Below are 21,598 nucleotides of genomic sequence, written 5' to 3'. Positions count from 1 at the left end.
CTAAACTTAATCAAAGAATAAATGATCCTGTGATCATTAATGTGAAATCATCTACAGCGATTCCTGCACCAATAAAGCCGAAAGTAGTTATCACCACTCCTCTACCATTTCCATACAAAGATACCCGCAGGGTACTTTGGAATTATACTACCAATGTTTCAATGGTAGGAGGATCTGTTTCTCTAGAAAAAAACAGAAGAGAAAATACAGAATTTGGATACAACATCGACGTCTGAAGCAGTGAGCGAAGTCGGTTTCTTTACAAGAAGTGGGAGATGTTACTCTCCCGAAACATCCAATGCTTCAGAACAAGTGAAAGCAAAAGGAAAAGCCATGGCAATACCTCAGAAGGTATTTGATGATGAATCCCCTCCAACATTCAATGAGCCTGTGACAGAAAAACAAGCTCAAGAATTTTTGAAATTCCTGAAACATAGTGAGTATAGTGTGGTTGAACAACTACACAAACAACAGAGAATTTCTATTCTTGATCTATTGATGAATTCAGAAGCACATAGAAATGCTTTGATGAAAATTCTCAATCAAACATTTATCCCTGAAGATATATCCCTCAATAAACTTGACAGAATTGTGGGACATATAGCCGCTGATAATTACATAACGTTCACGGATGATGAAATACCGGAAGGCGAAATGGGGTCAGTAAAAGCTTTGAACATCACGACACATTGTCATGGTCATGTGTTGCCAGGAGTATTGATTGACAATGGATCCGCTCTCAACTTGATGCCTCTAGTCACACTTCAAAGAATGCCTGTGGATCAATCACACATGAAGAGTTATCAGAATGTAGTGCGAGCATTTGATGGTACTCAAAAAGAAGTGCTTGGGAAAATGGAAATACCGTTGTTAATTGGACCAGTCATGTACAGTATTGACTTTGTGGTAATGGACATCCACCCTACATATAATTGTTTATTAGGGAGGCCATGGATTCATTCCGCAGGAGCCGTTCCTTCTTCATTACATCAGAAATTGAAATTTGTTGTTGATGGACAACTAATATGCGTCGGAGCTGAAGAAGAAATCATTGCGTCCGTAACAAGTGATGTTTCATATATCGAAACCAATGATGATGCTCTTGAATGCTCTTTCTGAGCTCTTGAATTTGTCAATGCAACCTTTATTGCAGAAGGAAGCAAAATTCCATATCCCAGATTATCTGATTGCACCAAGATGACGGTACAACAAACTTTAGGCATCGGAGCTAAAGCTGGGAAAGGTTTAGGAAAGAATCTTCAAGGTATTTCGGTTCCTGTAAATATACAGATGAAGAAAGATCGTTTCGGGCTTGGATTTAAGCCCAATTTTCAGCAAAAGAACAAAGAGATGAAAAGAAGATGTGAAGACAGAAAGGCAAGGTTGAAAGGGAAAGAAATCCTTTGGGAACACATGTTTTTCCCACAGTTGAAGACTACATTCAGATCAGGGGGAACAATTAATGTAGAACAGCAGCTTGTTGAAGCCTTTAAAGAAGAAAAGTTGACGAAAGATCAAGACATAGTTGAAGAAGCTATGAATGGATTATTTATCAACATGATCATGAATGACAACAAAACTGGCAAATACTTGGATAGGATTCGCCCATGTTTTCCTGGAGAAACACTTAACAATTAGACCACTGAAGATCTTCCTGTAGTTTTTAATATTAACGCAGAGTAATATTCAGAACTAATCTTTATGTTTAGCTCAAAAATATGAAAACTTTTTGTTATCTTGTAAAAGAAATTATGTTAAATATAAGAACTTTTCTTTAAAATTTTCAGATGGCAATCATTCTTTACATTTTCTTACATTTATTTATTTCATAAATTTACTATATTCTTTCAGAAATATGTCCGACTTATTAATGCAGGTGTCACCATGTTAATAGCATGTTTATTCCTAAATTTAATCAAGAGATAAATTTAGAGCAACCTATATGTCTGGAAGAAATCAATGGGTGTGAGGATGAACTGGAATGTGATGTGCCTACTGAACTATTAAGATTGGTAGAAAAAGAAGACAAACAAATTCTACCCCATAAAGAAGAGATTGAGAATGTGAATTTGGGAACAGATAAAGAAATGAAAGAGGTGAAAATTGGTACTACTCTGACAATCCAGATAAAACAAGAATTGATAAATCTCCTTCAAGAGTTCAAAGATATCTTTGCCTGGTCTTATCAAGATATGCCTGGTTTAAGCACAGATATAGTGATACACAAGCTTCCAATCAATCCAGAATATAAATCGGTCCAACAAAAGCTCAGACGAATGAGGCCAGAAATGTTGTTGCAGATAAAAGAGGAAGTGATGAAACAGATCAATGCAGGTTTCCTCCAGGCAACTAAATACCCAGAATGGGTAGCCAACATTGTTCTCGTACCGAAGAAAAATGGAAAAGTTCGAATGTGTGTGGATTACAGAGATCTCAACAAAGCTAGTCCGAAAGATAGCTTTCCATTACCCCACATAGACACATTGGTAGACAATACTGCAGGACATGCATGGTTTTCATTCATGGATGGTTTTTCAGGATATAATCAGATAAAAATGAATCCTGAAGACATGGAAAAAACAACATTTGTAACCATGTGGAGCACATTCTGTTATAAAGTGATGCCATTTGGATTGAAAAATGCAGGGGCAACGTATCAAAGAGCCATGGTAACTTTGTTTCATGACATGATGCACAAAGAGATTGAAGTATACGTGGATGACATGATTGCCAAATACCGAACTGAAGAAGAACATATTCAAAATCTGAGAAAGCTTTTCCAAAGATTGAGGAAATATCAATTAAAGCTCAACCCCGCTAAATGCACTTTTGGGGTAACTTCCGGGAAACTTTTGGGATTTGTGGTCAGCAAAAAAGGAATCGAGATTGATCCAGATAAAGTAAAAGCAATTCAAGAGCTCCCACCACCTAATACAAAAAAAGAAGTTCGAGGCTTTTTGGGAAGATTAAATTATATATCTCGATTCATTTCTCAATTAACTGACAAATGTGATCCAGTGTTCAAATTACTTCGAAAGAACAACCCTGAAGTCTGGAATGAAGAATGTCAGGAAACTTTGGATATTATTAAGAAATATTTATCCAATGCCCCAATTTTAGTATCACCAATACCTGATAGACCATTAATTCTTTACTTGACGGTCTTCGAAAATTCGATGGGATGTGTACTAGGACAGCATGATGAATCTGGAAGAAAAGAAAAAGCTATTTATTATCTGAGCAAGAAATTTACCGATTGTGAAATTCGATATCCACCAATACAAAAATTATGTTGTGCTTTGGTGTGGACTACTCGAAGACTCAGACAATATATGTTATACCATACTACTTGGTTGATATCCAAACTTGATCCTTTGAAATTCTTAATGGAATCACCAGCTTTGACAGGCAGAATGGCTAGATGGCAGATGTTATTATCTGAGTTTGATATTGTATATGTCAACCAAAAAGCAATAAAAGGAAGTGTAATAGCTGATTTTCTGGCCAGTCGTGTATCAAATGATTATCAGCCTTTGAGTTTCAATTTTCCCGATGAAGATTTGTTGTGCATATCCATGAATGAAGAATTCAGAACAAATGATGCATCTGCATTTTGGAAGCTTTACTTTGACGGAGCATCTAATGCTTTGGGACGAGGAATCGGGGCAGTGTTAATTTCTCCAGAAAATATTTATTATCCCTTTACAAGTAGACTAGAGTTCTTTTGCACCAATAACATGGCGGAATATGAAGCTTGTGTCATGGGATTAAAAGCAGCTATAGAAAGAAAAATCAAATGTCTCAAAATATATGGAGATTCATCGTTAGTGGTCTATCAATTGCGAGGAGAATGGGAAACAAAAGATCCCAAATTGTTGGAATATCAAAATTTTACCCTCGAATTAGTGAAAGAATTTGAGAGAGTTACCTTCAATTATCTCCCTCGAGAAGAAAATCAAATGGCAGATGCTTTGGCTACATTAGCTGCTATGTTTCAGGCAACTAAAAAAGTTGATATGATGCCAATCAAAATGCAAATATATGAAATTCCTGCACATTGTTATAGCGTGGAAGAAGAGGTAGATGGTAAACCATGGTATCATGATATCCTGCAATATATCAAAAATCAAAGTTATCCATCAAAACGCATCGGAAATTGATAAAAGAACCTTGAGAAGAATGGCTGCTGGATATTTTCTTGATGGCGAGATTATGTATAGAAGAAGCAATGATCAAATGCTATTGAGGTGTTTAAATACAAGCGAAGCTAAAAGCATCATTGAAGAGGTACACAGTGGAATATGTGGAACACATGCAAATGGTCTTTCCATGGCCAGAAAAATAATGAGATATGGATACTATTGGGCTACCATGCACACAGATTGTATTGATTATGCAAGGAAATGTCATAAATGCCAGATATATGCAGACAAGATTCATGTACCCCCATCTCCTTTACATGTAATGACAGCACCCTGGCCATTTTCTATGTGGGGAATAGATGTCATTGGTGCAATCACACCAAAAGCATCGAATGGACATTGTTTCATCCTTGTGGCAATTGATTATTTTACCAAATGGGTTGAAGCTGCTTCATATGCCAATATTAAGAGGTCCACAGTCTGCAAATTCATACAGAAAGAGATAGTTTGCCGGTATGGCCTACCAGAAAGGATCATTACAGATAATGCTCTGAACCTGAACAACAAAATGATGACCGAACTTTGTGCACAGTTTAAGATCAAACATGCAAACTCAGTGGCATATCGTCCAAAGATGAATGGGGGAGTTGAAACAGCAAACAAGAACATCAAGAGAATCATTACAAAGACCACTGAAACTTACAAAAGATTGGCACGAGAAGTTACCTTTTGCTCTATATGCATACCGAACTACTGTTCAAACATCTACTGGGGCAACACCGTTTTCTTTAGTCTACGGGATGGAAGCAGTCTTACCAATTGAAGTTGAGATTCCATCACTTCGAATATTGAGAGAAATAAAATTGGATGAATCTGAATGGATTCAAGCTAGATTTGATCAATTGAACCTTATTGTGGAGAAAAGATTGAAAGCTATTTGCCATGGACAGATGTATCAGAAACGGATGATGAAGTCTCATGACAAAAAAGTACATCCAAGAGAATTCCAAGAGGGTGATCTAGTACTAAAAAAGATTTTGCCTATACATAAAGATTTCCGTGGGAAATGGATGCCTAATTGGGAAGGGTCATACGTTGTAAAAAAGGCCTTTTCCGGAGGAGCGTTGATCTTGGCAGAAATGGATGGAAAAATTCTGAGAAATCCAATAAATTCAGATTCTGTCAAGAAATATTATGCTTAATGAAGAAAATTAAAAAAAGAAAAAAAAAGAAAGAGGGGTCAAGGTGAAAACCCGCAAAGGGCATCTTGTAACCAAAAGAAGGATTTGAGTTGAAAACCTGAAAAGGCGGCTCAAATGCAGGTTGATATTAGGCATCTGGCAATTGAATCCTCTCAAGATATTGACAGTTTGGGAGAAACTTCACATCTACAAGCATTTTGACAACGCTTGAGATCTTCCAGACAAAAGCTTACATCATTTCTCTAAATTGTGTCAACTTGATTAATTTAGAAATACTTATGCTAATAATTTGTTGAGACATTTGAATTTTTATCATTCTTATGCTTGCCATAACTTTGAATACAATTCTATCTATTTCAAGTTCAATTTATTTGAGATTCAATTTATTTTCGAAAATTCAGTTTACTCTTTTATTGAATTAACATAATTTTGAAATAAGTTAAAGATTTCTGAATATCACTTTATGTTAATACCTTTTAAAAGCATGGAATAAAGTAAGCAAATCATCACCATCTTAAAGCCATGAACATCAAGATTGTTACACGGGATGCTACCGACAACAAGGTCGAATCCGCCAAATCTACTCATCAATTGCTCCAACCGATCACCATTCAGTTCTTGCACATCTGTTTTCAAAGATATACTAAGACAGTAGAAGGCGACCTTTGCAGCACTGATTCCAGTAAAAAGAAACAAGACATTGATATCACTGGGAAACATGTCTCTATACAGATCCTCGTATGTTTTTTTAAGGAAACCTAGAAGCATTTCCACCACCCATCAGGTTCAAGTGGAGCAACTTTATCCCTTCCAACCCATACTAGATTCCATTTTCAGCACTCATCAAGAACATACTTCTGGACACTCGAATGTGGCTCTTTGTCATAAGCTTCAAGAGCCTTAAAGATCCTTTATGTCAATTTGGCACTTCCTGTACATGTTTATAAACAGTTCAACTTTGTTCTTAGATTCCAAGAAAGCCATCATTTCTTTGTCAATGGAAAAGTATCAGCACATGGAGGAAGCAGAATAAGAGAAGATCTGTTCTTAATTGGCAGAATTATGAATATAGCCTTTTTTAGTGTAGTAGCATGAAAATGCTGCGAATCTACAAAGTCTGGCTCTACATCTAATAAGTACTGTGATATCCCAGTCCAAACATTAACTGGAACAAATGCAATGTGCTCATAGCATCTTCTGGAAGTGTTCTTTGAGTTATCTGATCTGGTTTGGCAGAGCCAATCATTGAATTTGGAAGATGAATGTGCTCATAGCATCTTCTGGAAGTGTTCTTTGAGTTATCTGATCTGGTTTGGCAGAGCCAATCATTGAATTTGGAAGATGAATGTGCTCATAGCATCTTCTGGAAGTGTTCTTTGAGTTATCTGATCTGGTTTGGCAGAACCAATCATTGAAATTGGAAGATGAATATGCCCATAGTATCTTCTGGAAGTGTTCTTTGAGTTATCTGATCTGGTTTGGCAGAACCAATCATTGAATTTGGAAGATGAATGTGCTCATAGCATCTTCTGGAAGTGTTCTTTGAGTTATCTGATCTGGTTTGGCAGAACCAATCATTGAATTTGGAAGATGAATGTGCTCATAGCATCTTCTGGAAGTGTTCTTTGAGTTATCTGATATGGTTTGGCAGAACCAATCATTGAAATTAGAAAATGAATATGCTCATAGCATCTTCTGGAAGTGTTCTTTGAGTTATCTGATCTGGTTTGGCAGAACCAATCATTGAATTTAGAAGAGTAATATGCTCATAGCATCTTCTGGAAGTGTTCTTTGAGTTATCTAATCTGGTTTAGTAGGAACCACAGAACCAATCATTGGAATTAAAAGATGAACTGCATGATCGTCTTCATTAAGAAGTTTCTTTTAAAGCTTCTTTTGCTTATTTCCTTTCCAAAAAAAACATAGCCCAAGTTTCGCCTTTGCTTGTAATTGGGATCATTGCATAATGGCTTCCCATCTTTTACCGGAAGAAATGTGTCGGCAGCCTTAGTCATTTGAGCATCACATATAAAATTTGTCAATTTTGCAATTGATGAATCTGGACCACATCTCTCCATGGCTATTGAAGCTTCAGCCTCTGAGAATCCCATTTTTGTCAAGTATAATAGTTTATTCTCCTCATCAGAATCAGAATTCAAGATTTCTTGGTATTAAAAGAACTATCGATATCTGTGAAATCATCTTGAAAGGACATTTCATAATCAGATGAGTTGTTATCAGAATCAACATGTCATATGCAGGAAAGCTTTGCAGGAGCCTATACTATTGAGTTTTATTCTCAAGAGATTTTGTGACATTATATCTACATTTGTCAAAGATGATAGATTCTCTGATATGAAGAAGAAAGATTTATTGGGTTTCTACAACTGAAGAAATATTCAGTTCACCAATCTGAAATCAAATAACTTAACAATCATGCATCATATTTAGGCATTTGCAAAAATAGGTGCATTTTCATTCATTCTCATCCATGTTGAATTTTGACAGGAATTTCAAAGATTTTAGCAAAGATTTAAATTCATCACTTGATGGATCAGCTTTTCCAGAGGAAGTTCATAATGAGAAGAACTCATTTGAAGAAGGATGAAGAAGTTCATAATGAGAAGAATTTGTTCAACCTTTTGCTCAAATCTATCACTTGATGGATTATCTTTTCCAGTTCGAGTTCATAATGAGAAGAACTCATCTGAAGAAGGATGAAGAAGTTCATAATGAGAAGAATTTGTTCAACCTTTTGCTCAAATCTATCACTTGATGGATCAACTTTTCCAGAGGAAGTTCATAATGAGAAGAACTCATCTGAAGAAGGATGAAGAAGTTCATAATGAGAAGAATTTGTTCAACCTTTTGCTCAAATCTATCACTTGATGGATCAAATTTTCCAGAGGAAGTTTATAATGAGAAGAACTCATCTGAAGAAGGATGAAGAAGTTCATAATGAGAAGAATTTGTTCAACCTTTTGCTCAAATCTATCACTTGATGGATCAACTTTTCTAGAGGAAGTTCATAATGAGAAAAACTCATCTGAAGAAGGATGAAGAAGTTCATAATGAGAAGAATTTGTTCAACCTTTTGCTCAAATCTATCACTTGATGGATTATCTTTTCCAGTTCGAGTTCATAATGAGAAGAACTCATCTGAAGAAGGATGAAGAAGTTCATAATGAGAAGAATTTGTTCAACCTTTTGCTCAAATCTATCACTTGATGGATTATCTTTTCCAGTTCGAGTTCATAATGAGAAGAACTCATCTGAAGAAGGATGAAGAAGTTCATAATGAGAAGAATTTGTTCAACCTTTTGCTCAAATTTATCACTTGATGGATTAAAATTTCCAAGTAGAGTTCATAATGAGAAGAACTCATTACTTGAAGAAGGATGAAGAAGTTCATAATGAGAAGAATTTGTTCAACCTTTTGCTCAAATCCATCACTTGATGGATTAGCTTTTCCAAATCGAGTTCATAATGAGAAGAACTCATCTGAAGAAGGAAGAAGAAGTTCATAATGAGAAGAATTTGTTCAACCTTTTGCTCAAATCCATCACTTGATGGATTAGCTTTTCCAAATCGAGTTCATAATGAGAAGAACTCATCTGAAGAAGGATGAAGAAGTTCATAATGAGAAGAATTTGTTCAACCTTTTGCTCAAATCCATCACTTGATGGATTAGCTTTTCCAGTTCGAGTTCATAATGAGAAGAACTCATCTGAAGAAGGAAGAAGAAGTTCATAATGAGAAGAATTTGTTCAACTTTTTGCTCAAATCCATCACTTGATGGATCAACTTTTCTAGAAGAAGTTCATAATGAGAAGAACTCATCAGGAGAAGAAGAAGTTCATAATAAGAAGAGCTTATTCAACCTTTTGAATGACTCTATCACAAAAGAAAATAGGTCAACATCATCTCCAGCAGAAAGTTCATAATGAGAAGAACTCATCTGAGGAAAGAGAAGAATTTATTCAAACATCTCCATCATAATCAAGTAAAGCCAAATGGATAAAAAATTTATCTTTTTGTCTTTGCCCTATTCCTGTTAATACAAGAATGAGCAAAGAGGGGCAGCTGAAGATACTAAATTTTTTACCCATTTTATTATTATTATAATTATTATCATAATTATTATTATTATAATTATATATATAGTATTATTATTAAAAAAATAATAAATAATAAATAATAATAATAATAATAATAATAATAATAATAAATACAAACAGGCCCAGATTGGACCGGCCCAATTACAAATGGCCCATCACAAACCCTAACAGATTAGGGTTTCCCTCTTCCCAGCCGCCTTAGCTTGCTGCCGTTGGATCCAACGGTCCAGAGATACCCAACAAGGAAGCCCTAGGGTATCATAACCCTAGGGACACGTCCCAGCTGCCAGTGCCACGCCGTGACGCCACCGCCTTGCTGAAGAATCCATAAACTTTGTTACTTCAACACTAACCGCACACGTCTCCCCAAATGGTGAGTCACCACTGGAAGTCCGGTGACTCACCGAAGAGCCCTTTTGGGACCGGTCCGAAGCTATCATCGGTGGTGGCTATAAAAGCCACCGAGCCCCTGCCAAGAAAAAAAAAGGAGGAAGAACCGAGAAACCACAACAGAGACAGAGAGAGATAGAAAACAGAGAGCAACATCCCACAACCAGCAAAAACCAAAACAGAAAGGAAAAGAAAAGAAAGGAACTTACCGAAGAAGCCACCGGACCCCTTCAAACGTCACCAAAACCTTCGAAAACCGAAGGTACTTCTTTAGATTCGCTCCGATCAGGAGCCATTTAGGAGAAAAGAGCACCGGAACCGTCCTTAGGACAGTCCGATCTATCTAATGGTGTAAAAATAAAATTTTCCGGCCACCGAATGCGGTGGACGGCGGTGAGGGTCACGGCGGTAAACGGTTGCCGTCCGGTGACCGGCTTCCCTCCGGTGAGGGAAGCTAGAGAGAAGGGAGAGCTTTTGTTCATTCTCTCTCAGTTAGAGAGAGAATGAAAACTAGAAAATGAAAGAGATGGCCCGAAGGGCCGGCCGTTTTGGGCATTAAATAGCCCTTCCCGAACGACCTCGTTTCGAGGAGGGCTATTCGTGTAATTATTAATAGTTAAATCCTTTCCGCAGTCATACTAGTTTATAAACTTTACATTTTAGTCACTAAATCGAATTTATAATCCTTTTAATTTGATCTCTAAATATTTGTTTTATTTATTTTAGTCCTTTTTATTAAAATAATATATTTAGGATAAATAACAGATTTAGTCCTATAATTTTAATAATTAATATTTTAATCTGAATAGTATGTTTTAATTTATTTTATTCTAATATCCGAATTTTATATAATTTTATTTTAGTCACTAAATAAATAAAATAAAGAAATAGCATGTTTAATCCCTATAATTTTGATTAATTATGAATTAGGTTTTTAATTTTAATTTTACTATAATTTAGTCATTTATTTTAAATGTTTTCATTTATTTTACTGCTTTTAAATATATCGTTCTAGTTGTATTTTTATTGTTTTAATTTTACTTGTTTATATATTTAAATATTTTTATTATTATGTATTCATAAATATATATATAATAATAATTTTTTTTTAATAAATTATTTTAATATTTATTTTTCAATATCGAAGAAAAGGACAGTCTTAATACAACTGGATGTCCTATTCTGGTATTTTAAAATTAAAAATATAAAAATATTATTTAATTTTATTTAAATTAATATTATCATATCAAGAAAAGAGCTGTCTTAAGGCACCTAGAAGTCCTTTTCCAATATTTTTAAATATTTTTTTTAATATAATTTTGAAATAATAGGATTATAAATTAAATATATTTTGAATTTTTAAAATTTTTAATAATAGAGACAATTTATGATTAAAATGTACTAATTTTGGGCGTTGTAGGGGTGCTAATCCTTCCCTAAACGTAACCGACCACGAATCCCTTTTTATTATTAAAATGAACGAATTTTTGGTTATAAATGCAGATCAGTTCATTTTTTAATTGATGTTTTCTTAAAACTCTTTTAAAAAATAATTTTTAGGTATTCGACCTACCTGACCCAAAAGGTCGATGGCGACTCCCAAATTATTTTCAAAACCATTTATTCACATCAATTTTCCCGCCAAGTATAATATTTCGTGCCCGGACGAAAACCGGTTACGACAGAAGGTACTCGAGTTCTCCTTGCTGGTGCCCCCTTGGGCTTGCCAGACCCTTAGTCTTAAGCCTATTACAAGCTTATGTGGACTAAGTTAAACTCGGGAGGAAACATTCCCTTATGCCCATACGGAGAATAAATTCACAAGAAGACATAAGGTATATGAATCCCGAAGGTTACTTGCTAGGCCCATTCGGTGAATAAATTCACACGAAGACGTCGCTTTCGCCCCCACTTAAAAGGGTTCAGAGCTCGGGTATAGAGCTAGAGATAATAATTTTGAAAAATCTGAAATCATTAAAAAAACGTCAGTACAACTATTTATTTGAAAAATAATCAAATGTAAATAATTTAAATCGAATAAAAAAATTAAAATTAAAATTTACCATTTTCGCATAAAAACACAACCGAAAATTAATTTCGACCCGACTCACTTACCTGTCCCCAGTGGAGCCGCCAAGCTGTCGGAACCGTTTTTCGGGTGGGCCCGAATTTGGGCTTCGACTTGGATTAAACGAATGGGAGTCACCACCGACCATTTTAAAATGAATTTAGGTTGGTCGGGCACCATCTTACCTGATCTGCATTTTACCAGAAACGTGTCGGGCTCGAGAGTCAGTTACGGTCAAGGGAGGATTAGCACCCTTGAACCGCCCTTTCGGTACCAATTAATTTGTCAATTGTCTTTAATTACAAAAATTGAAAATTTAAATTTAAATTTAAATTACCCGATTCGAATTACTTACCTTTGATTGATTAAAATTATTCTAAAAATCGTAAAAAGTAAAAAAACAAACAAACCAACCCAAGGAGTTAGTATTGAAACCGAAATAAAAAAGAGTAAATAAAAGAAATAAAAGAAAATTCGAAAAAAAATGGAAATGATTAAAATTCATAGATCAAATTAATTATAGGAATAAGATGCAAAAGAAAAACATAACATTAAGGGATTAAATAAAAAAATAGAAATTTAAAGTATTAAAATAGCGAAACAGGAAATTAGAAGACCATACAATAATTAAGCCAAATGTAAAAATGATTACTAAAATAAATTATTCGAAAGTATAATGATCATAATATTAAAACATGGCTAGACTAGGGGGACTTAGGGGTGATTTGATCATATATGTAATGACTTAAATTTAATGCATGGAAAGAAAGGGATATAAATATGATTAAACTAAAATTAGTGACTAGAATACAAAAAGCTATGAAATAAAGAGGAGTTAATGTGTGGTTTTCCCAAAATTAAAATAAAAGCCATTTCTTTTCCTATTGACTTCAAAAACACGTGAACACAAATTAAAATTGCTTTTCCCACTTTTCAATTCTATTCGATGGTTTTGAATCCCTAGCCATCTGTCTATTTTTCCTTTAAGTTGTGCAACACAGCAGCAATGGTAACTGACTCTAAAAGGCCCCTATGCAATACTAGACTCGAGCCACTCTTCCTCTACTCGGTCGAGAGATAAACCCCAAACCGGCCACCACATGCGATGGCTCTTCGACCCAAACCGACCTCAACTAACCCTTATCTCCTCCTCAACGGCTCCTCTTCTAGCCTAGATGAATACCACTGTGAGGTAATTCTAAAACCTTCTTATATATATTTATTAGGAACGAAAGACTTGTATAAATAAAAATTAATTAAAATTATACACAATACCCATTTTATAATTGCATTCTAATGATTTAGTAAATAACCCGAGAATGAAAACAAACCAGAAAGTACCTATTTGCTTGAAACTGTTTTCGGTTTCTTTGTTTTTTATTTTGATTGCTGCCAAGAAAATATGCTTCGATGGTGGGAAGAAATTTCTGTATTTTTATTGCTAATTTTCGACTGAAAAACCAGAGTATTCGGGATCCCCCTTTGAATGTGAGATTACATGGGTATTTATAGTACAAAAATGGTTCTATCTTTAGCATTTGATTTCGAGAAAAATTATCGGTTTGTTGCTTGTTCTTAGCTTCCTACTAACACAAGTTACTTATTTGTTGACTGTGGATGGCCTCGTGAGAACCTTGCACCGAACGGTTCGAAATGGGTGGCATGTGGTCTTGAAAACTGGAGGTTGACCATGTTGGGTGAAAACGGCGTTGGATGAGGTTACGAGATTAGGGTTGAAGCTCCATTGGGTCCCGTGGGATTTGGGTTAGGTGTGTTGGGCCACACATGTGAACTTGCTTGTATTTGGGGCACCAATTGGACCTGAAAAAAAAAAGAATGTAAATAAATAATAATAATAAATATAGATGAATATATTATATAATATGATTTATAATATAAATATATATTATATAATATAACAACATTTGAAGGACGAAATTAGGTGTCTATAGACACCTATTTTTGTTTGGGGTCTATTCGTTTGGGGTCTATTTAGTATATATAAAAATATAGTATAATTTTTTAAAAATATTTTTTGAAAACATATAATATATAGTTTTTAAAACGGGTTTTAAAAAAACTATATATATATATATATATATATATATAGTTTTTAAAACGGATTTTGTAATATTATATAGTTTTCGGGAATATAATATATATTATATAGTTTTTATTATTTATGTTATTTATTATTATTTTAGGTTATATTATTATTATTATTTATTTATTTATTAAATTTTAACATATCCAATCCATTCCAAAGTGTAGCCCAACTGAGTCAGCAAGTCTCACCCAGCAAACCACCTCGGTTAGGGGGCCTGACCTAGCCCATATGCAAAATAGGGCTTCACAAATCAAGTTCAGCGTCGCACCAGATCAACGACTGAGATCGAAGTAAAATAGGGTTGTAAAACCCTAATCATATGAAGCCAAGCGCCACACGAGAGGAAGCAAGCAGCGCGCGTGTAGGTTACGCACCAACATGTTGTCCGAAACTTTCGGCCGAACGCCCGGGATTGAACCATCCTGGGATTTTCGATCCAACGACGACCTCAACAGAACGTGAACAAGTCGGGGATGACCCGAGATCATTGGGACCCAAACGGCCGATCGAAGGCTATAAAAGCCTCGTCGAGGAGAGCAAAAAACAGAGAGGAGAAACAACTATCACCGGAACAAAAACCACCAACAACACAGAAACATCACCGAAGCAACAAAAGCCACAGCAAGAACATCACAAAATAACACAGCAAGAGTTACCCGAAACCAAAAAAACCAAATATTTCACAAAATAGCTAAAAAATCGAAAACGAAACGTTTTTCTCAAAAAAGTAAGAAAAATCGAAGCTTGTTTTTTAGATCTACGCCGATTAAGGCTTCTTTTGGGGATTTAGGGCTCAAGTTTAGTTTTAGGGTGTCGAGGAGAGCCTTTTTGGGTAGGTTTTAGAGTTTCGATCATCGTGGGACGGTGGCCTGCGGGGCAAAGCAGCGATGGTTTTAGCCACCAGGGGATGTTCGGCCATTGGTCGGTTGAAAGGATATTTGAGAGGGGAGGGAGAGAGTTTTTGAGAGAATTAAAATATGAGATAATTTTGGGTTTTTAGGGGTTATATATACGGGGAATAAAGTGCAAATAGCAAATAGTTAAATCATTTTCGCAGTCCCTGCAGTTTTGAAGCGTAATTCATTCTGGTCACTTATTGTAAATTGACCCCTTAATTTTGAACTATTTCAATTTAATCCCTATTATATTTTTCTGCAATTTAATCCTCTAACTTTATTTTTTTTTGTATTTGCAACTTTAATTAATTCAATTTGATCTTTAATCATTTCCAATTTAATACTTTTATTTTAGATTTCCTTTTATTTATTTAATTCTATTTTATTATATATATATATATATATATTTTAATTTTTCTTCAATTCTTTATTTACTTTACTCTAACCCTAACATTAATTTTTCTTTTGTTTTTTCCCTTTCTTTTTATCTTATTTTATTTAACATTTTGACCTTTTTAGGATAATTTCAATCGATCAAAGATAAGTAATTATGATTGAATCTTTAAATTTTAATTTAACCTTTACTTTTTACAATTAAGACAACCGAGAAATTAAATTAGTACCGAAAGGGCAGTACAAGGGTGCTAATCATTCCTTGACTGTAATTGACTCCTGAATCTGACATATTTCTGGTAAACGCAGATCAGGTAAGATGGTAATTAAGGTGTCTGGTCAACCTAATTAATTAAATAAATGATCGGTGACAGCTCTAATATATTTTATTTAAGTCGAATCCTAATTCCGAGTCCACTCGAATGACAGTTACGACAGTGAAATTACACATGTAAAAAGGGTTTGGGATGATCTAATAAAACTATACGCCTGGTTGAATGTTCATGTTGTTTAATTATTGGTTTAAAGAATTCCAGATTGCAAGTATTTAGTATCTAAATTATCAATTCAACCTTTTACAATCAATCTATATTTTTCTTATAGATAAATTATGTGTTTAGTATCTAAACTATCCGTTTTAATATCTAAACTTCTATTTTTTTATAACTATATATAACACTTAGTTTTTATTTTATTTTAGTACCTATCATTATAAGGTAAAAAGGAAATAAAAAATTACATAAAGATAATGCTTATAGTAGGTGCTTTGGTCAAGCTTGACCCGATTAAAATGTTTGTATTTTGTCAATAAAATAAGAAGAAATTAAATATATATTATCATATAATCATTACAACTTATTCAAAATATATATATTTTACAACATTAAAATTGACATTTACCTTAAACAAATTGGGTAAACTACATACTTAATCACTCACCTATTTCTACGGTTTTTTCATAGGCACACAATTATTTTTTCACCATTATACCTACCATTACATTTTAATTTCATTTTAGTTACTTGTCATTAAAAAATAAACATAATTATTGATGTGTCACCATAAGATAATATCATGTCATCATTGAAAAATAAAAATTTACCGTATGAACTTTTCTATTTATTTTTAACAACGAGTGATCAAAATGAAACAAAATGTAATGTTAGGCATGATTTTTATAATATATATATATAATTAGGTGACCAGAATAGAATCATCGAAATAGGTGAGTGACTAAATGCTGAGTTTATTCTAGAAAACAATAAGTCATTAAGTCTATTTTTTGGGAGATTGTTTATTTAAAAGAAAAGGTTGAGATATTTGCAAGTTTGGATGCTGATTTGGCGATGAATCTAAACCACAAATCTGAGTGGTGTTGCACAAATGAGAGATCCAACGGCTAATGCTAACTCATCCACTCTGTCAACAAGACGTGGCAACGGTTAGATCCAAATCGAGTGCACGTGTCAGTTTCTAGAGCTTTCTCTCTTGGTATTAAAAAAAAATGAAGAGAAGACAAGTAAATTGCTATTTTCAGTTTCGGACAAAGACACGGAGGGCTCAATCGCACACGAAGAAACAAGGTAAGAGAAACACAGAAATTTTCTTGCATTTCTTATTTTTAGATCTCTCCTATTTTGCAGTTAGAAGGAAGGTTGTTAGATCGACCGATCTTCGATTTCCTTGAGTAAAATTTATGTGCTTCTTCGCATCAAATTCTGTTTGTTTGCTGAGAAAACGGTGAAAAGATGAGACTTTTCTTTTGCTTTTACCTTGCGCTTTCTCATCATTCACTAAGGACCTGGAAAGTGGAATTTTTTCTTATGATTTTGATTCCTATAGGGTAATGTAGGCCTCTGTGTTAAATTCCATTTTCCCTTTTGCTTTATTTTGCGGTTGATTCAGTCTTTATGTGTGAGTTTTAAAATAATATTCAAAAAATTAAAAGGAAGGAATTTGAATTATAAATTCTGAATCTTTTGCTTCTGAGTATGTGTAAAGTTTTCCTTAATTAATTGTTAAATATACTTTAGAGGATGAGGCATTAAAGATAACATTTAATTACTAAAATAGTGCAAATGAGAAGGAATACGTCATTGCAATTATAAAACAATTCGATGAATTGGTTTTCTTAAGTTACTTTATGTGAGAACTGAGAAATAAATATATGGTGGTATTGAACTTTGAACAAATTCACTGTTTTTATCTGTAATGGCTTATTGGGATTAGTCCTAAATCTACTATGACTTTTTTCCAGCGAAAATTTTATGATCTTTTATTCCTTTCCCCTGTTGGATTCCAATTCCTTTTGCAGTGCTTTTTCTCTTTGAATCTGGAGATTTATAGCGTTTTCTGGTCATGCTTTGAACTATTGTTTTGGTTTGCTTTTTTTTATTCGGGAAAGTGCTTTTAGCTTAATAGTAGACAACGGCAATCCTAATTGAGTAAATTTCAATTTAATAAAACATGATTTACTGGCTATCAGTGATTCACATTTGTAATGTCATAGGATTTGAACGGTTTCAAGAGAAGAGTTGTTTGTATCTGCTGCTGCCTTTTAGACTAGTGGAATTTCTGCTTTTCTTCAACAATGAGTTTTGTTTTCCGAGGGACTAGAGGGGATATTGAGAGCGGGTTTTCAGGATTTATCCCTGAACGTTCGGCTGTGGTATGCTTGCTTCTCCTCACCAGTGCATTTTATTTATCTGTTAGATTTTTTCATCCTATAGAATGGGGTCTGAACTTTCATTGCACTATTTTTTTACCAGCGTATACATGCTGCTCGACCAGTTAACTCTAATTCATTGGCCTTTCTTGTTACAGGTAATGTTATTGTTGCATACGTATTTGTTCATTGCATTTGTTAGAACATTTCCTCTAATCATTCCTTGTTGTGCACATTTCTAATCTATTCTTGTTTGTTTTCAACAGTTCTTTTGCTGTTCATGATTTTAAACTCTCATCAAATGTCTCCAAACTTTCTGGTTTGTACACACTATACATTCAACGGGAGCATGCTGTGTCTTTTAATACATTGCAGTCATGTAGTTATCTTCTATGTCTCTTTTGCAGCTTTGGCTAGTAGTGGGCGTCTTTCTGATGGCTACGAGTCTAAGGATGTATGCAACTTGTCAGCAACTTCAAGCTCAGGCCCGAGCTCATGCTGCAGCAGCTAGTGGCTTACTTGGTCACACTGAGTTGCGTTTGCACATGCCACCATCAATCGCTTTTGCCACTAGAGGACGCTTACAAGGACTAAGACTCCAACTTGCACTTCTTGATCGGGAATTTGATGATCTAGGTATGGCGCTATTTTCAAAATTCACTAGTAAGATTCCATGAGTTGGTTTTAACATGCAAGACAGATATTGAAACCGAGTTTTGGTGCTTATTTCTTTTGGTTATATGAAGATTACCATTTTCTTTCCTTCTGCTCCAGATTATGATACCCTGAGAGCATTGGATTCTGATAATATTTCCACAACTCTTTCAATGAGCGAGGAAGAGATAAATGCCTTACCTGTGCACAAGTACAAGAGTCCTGGTCCCGAGAGGTATGCACAAATGTTTACGTTTAGCTAGCTTGCTTCTGTTTTGAACTAGCATCCGGGTTTCTTTTGACCAAATTCATAATCACAATGATTTTTGTTATTTTTACAGTGCTGGATCGTCACTGAAGCAGGCATCATCTTCGACTGCCCCTGTTGAGGTATCGATAATCATAGAGGGTGTTTATGTGTTCAAGATATCTTTGTCTGTATATCTTTCTGAATTATAACTATATACTGCAGCAGCCAAAGCAAGATTCTACGACCGCTGATGGGAGTACGAAGGCTTTGGAAGATGAACTAACTTGTACCATTTGCTTGGATCAAGTTAACAGGGGGGAACTTGTTCGGAGCTTGCCATGTTTACATCAGGTTCCATTTTACTTTTTTGTTATCATATGATGATTATACGGTATCAGTTATTATATATATTGCTAACAATCTCATATTGCAGTTTCATGCTGGTTGTATCGATCCGTGGCTGCGGCAACAAGGCACGTGCCCTGTATGTAAGTTCAAAATGGGTTCAAGATGGCAGGAAAACAGGGAGAGCGAGTCGGATGATTCAGACATGGTTTAACTTGACTCCCCCCTAAGTAATATAAATCTGTATATGCATTGAAGTATATGAATCACGTCATGTTTGCAGTTACATACAATTTTTTTTTTTTTGAGGTGGTGTGTAAATAGCCTCTAGGCTGTAAGCACAAGAGGCTATATGTATTCACTTAGACTATCTTAGTGCAGGAATTCAGGTTTTGATTGTGGAAGATCTTTACCTGTCTGATTGGACCACTAGTATTTGACTGGTTATCCACGAAACATGCCCGGTTTTGATTTACTACTCAATCTTGATTTAATCCAACCGGGTCTGAATTTGTTTTCTTAGTTAATTTATGGGTGGACTACACCAATGGTCACTAAAGTTTGAGTCAGTCTTTGTTTCCCCTCTGAACTTTTAAAAGTTACAAATTAGTTACTAATACTATCGACTTGTAACAAAATGGTCACTCATCGTTAATAATGGTTCATGTTGGATCATTAAACTTTAACGTGCTTTAACGTGCCTAGACAATGTAGTGTCATGCTGGAGAATTGATGAAGTCCTTATTGACTGTCTCTCTCTGTGTTGAAGAAAAAATAGAGTTGTTAAAAACGTGGTTTAATGTGCCTAGACAGTATAGTGTCATGCTGGAGAATTGATGAAGTCCTTATTGACCGTCTCTCTCTCTCTCTTCGTTGAACGAATAGAGTTGATGGTTTAACAAAATAATAAGAGCCACAAATTAAGAACAGCCCATTTCACCACCCCTTCGACACAAGATTTAAGTTCTATTGATTAAACTCCAGTTCTTAACCTTCCAATACCTTCCCTTTCTTCTTTGCCAACCACTTTTTATCTCAAAACTTGACTCACCGAAGCAAATTTCTAAAGCTGGAGATACCCAATAAAGGAATGAAAATCGTCTGTTTTCAAAATGGAATTAAAACCATTTAACCCACCACTTGACATATGAGTAAGATCTGTGGCTACTGCTGTTCGTCTTCTCCATAATCGTGGAGAGTCTCTAGATCCTCTGCAAGTCCTCTCTTAGATAAAAGGAACCTGGAAATTCAGCTTTGCTGGCATATCTGCAAAAATGCTCTTATATTATTATGTGGTTAGTACTAACTCAAAGAAAGCTAGTCTTATTTTTTAATTGTATTTTTATTATTTCATTCCAATTATCTAAACATGAAAGTTGAGATCATCTTAAAACATTAAACTAATCAATTGTTTTTGGACATTAGCAGTCCCTGTTTGCATCTAGTTAAAATCGTTTAACCTTTCATCACGATTAGTATTTTCAAGAAATTTTCAAATTTTATTATTTTTATTTGTGCGATTTTTGTTTTCAGAATGATTTGGAAGTCTGCATGCTTAGTTTATTCATCCTGTTATAATATGTGAAGTGATTATGTTCTTCATGGTCTCCAGTTTGGCAGCTTATCACTAAAAGAACCAACCGTGGAGTTCGAGCTGTTAGATTGCAAACATCGAGCGATCTTAATGGGTATTTTTAGGCTCTATGATCAACCGAAAAAGTTATCAAGAGCGGGTGAATTGACCTTTTGAAAATTTGAGAATTGAGAAGAAAAGATAGGAAAAAATGACACAATGATCTATAGTGGTTCGACTTCTAAACCAAGTCTACATCTACCACCTTAGCTCTACACTAAGGATTTTTCAATAAATTTATTAATTTTTTCTTTATTTTTCTAGGCTAAAGAGTAACCTTTACAAATTTCCTAATTTATCAATGGTTAAACTAGAATCACTCCCCTTTTATAAAAGATTAAAATATGTAAAAAAGAAAATCTCCTAAATGTATTTGTTTACAAAATTAAGCTCACAAAAACACTATGTACAAGAGAAAAGAGAGAATAAAGAGGAAAAAAACTTTTCTCTTGATCTAGATTGTTTGGATAGGTGTTGTAACATTCTTCAAGTGTACTTAACTTGCTTTTATATTTTGGAATGAGTTTGTAGCCGTTTCTAACGCTGAGATGTTTTGGAGTCATTGAGGATTAATTTTCCCAAAACATGGAGTATCGATATTCGGGCTAGGAATATTGGTATAAACTAGCCGTTAAAGACCGTTGGGCTTGACCATTATCGATACTAGGTGAAGACACCAGATTTTGTCCTGCCGCCCAACCGAGGAGTCTTCACGCCCACGCCTTCCTCTCCTAT

At 34.6% G+C, this 21,598-nt stretch overlaps 1 protein-coding gene across 3 annotated transcripts; it reads left to right on the top strand.

Moving 5' to 3' along the window:
- Positions 1 to 16,838: 16,838 nt before the first annotated feature.
- Positions 16,839 to 19,636, top strand: LOC120182829 (E3 ubiquitin-protein ligase SDIR1-like). Of its 3 annotated transcripts, none has more exons than XM_039187688.1 (9): positions 16,839 to 16,899; positions 17,826 to 17,984; positions 18,085 to 18,139; positions 18,248 to 18,300; positions 18,389 to 18,617; positions 18,756 to 18,870; positions 18,977 to 19,025; positions 19,108 to 19,236; positions 19,319 to 19,636. In XM_039187688.1, the coding sequence occupies exons 2-9, from the start codon at positions 17,907 to 17,909 to the stop codon at positions 19,442 to 19,444; spliced, it is 834 nt and encodes a 277-aa protein (XP_039043619.1). In that variant the 5' UTR covers positions 16,839 to 16,899; positions 17,826 to 17,906; the 3' UTR covers positions 19,445 to 19,636. The 3 variants fall into 3 exon arrangements, with proteins under 3 accessions (XP_039043619.1, XP_039043621.1, XP_039043620.1); XM_039187690.1 differs by having other exon boundaries at positions 16,840 to 16,899; positions 19,111 to 19,236; XM_039187689.1 differs by lacking the exon at positions 16,839 to 16,899 and having other exon boundaries at positions 17,818 to 17,984.
- Positions 19,637 to 21,598: the final 1,962 nt, after the last annotated feature.

This window comes from Hibiscus syriacus, unplaced genomic scaffold (genome assembly GCF_006381635.1).
Source record: "Hibiscus syriacus cultivar Baekdansim isolate YM2019G1 unplaced genomic scaffold, ASM638163v2 tig00112738_pilon, whole genome shotgun sequence".
NCBI lineage: Eukaryota > Viridiplantae > Streptophyta > Magnoliopsida > Malvales > Malvaceae > Hibiscus > Hibiscus syriacus.
The sequence above is the reverse complement of the archived record's forward strand: the minus strand, read 5'-3'. Positions and strand labels throughout refer to the sequence as shown.

Bases quoted from the DNA above. Each gene is read 5' to 3' on its own strand.
- LOC120182829 (XM_039187688.1), top strand. From the start codon at position 17,907: ATGAGTTTTGTTTTCCGAGGGACTAGAGGGGATATTGAGAGCGGGTTT. The intron at 17,985-18,084 runs GTATGCTTGCTT...TTTTTTTACCAG, and splicing joins TCCCTGAACGTTCGGCTGTG to CGTATACATGCTGCTCGACC. The intron at 19,237-19,318 runs GTTCCATTTTAC...CTCATATTGCAG, and splicing joins GCTTGCCATGTTTACATCAG to TTTCATGCTGGTTGTATCGA.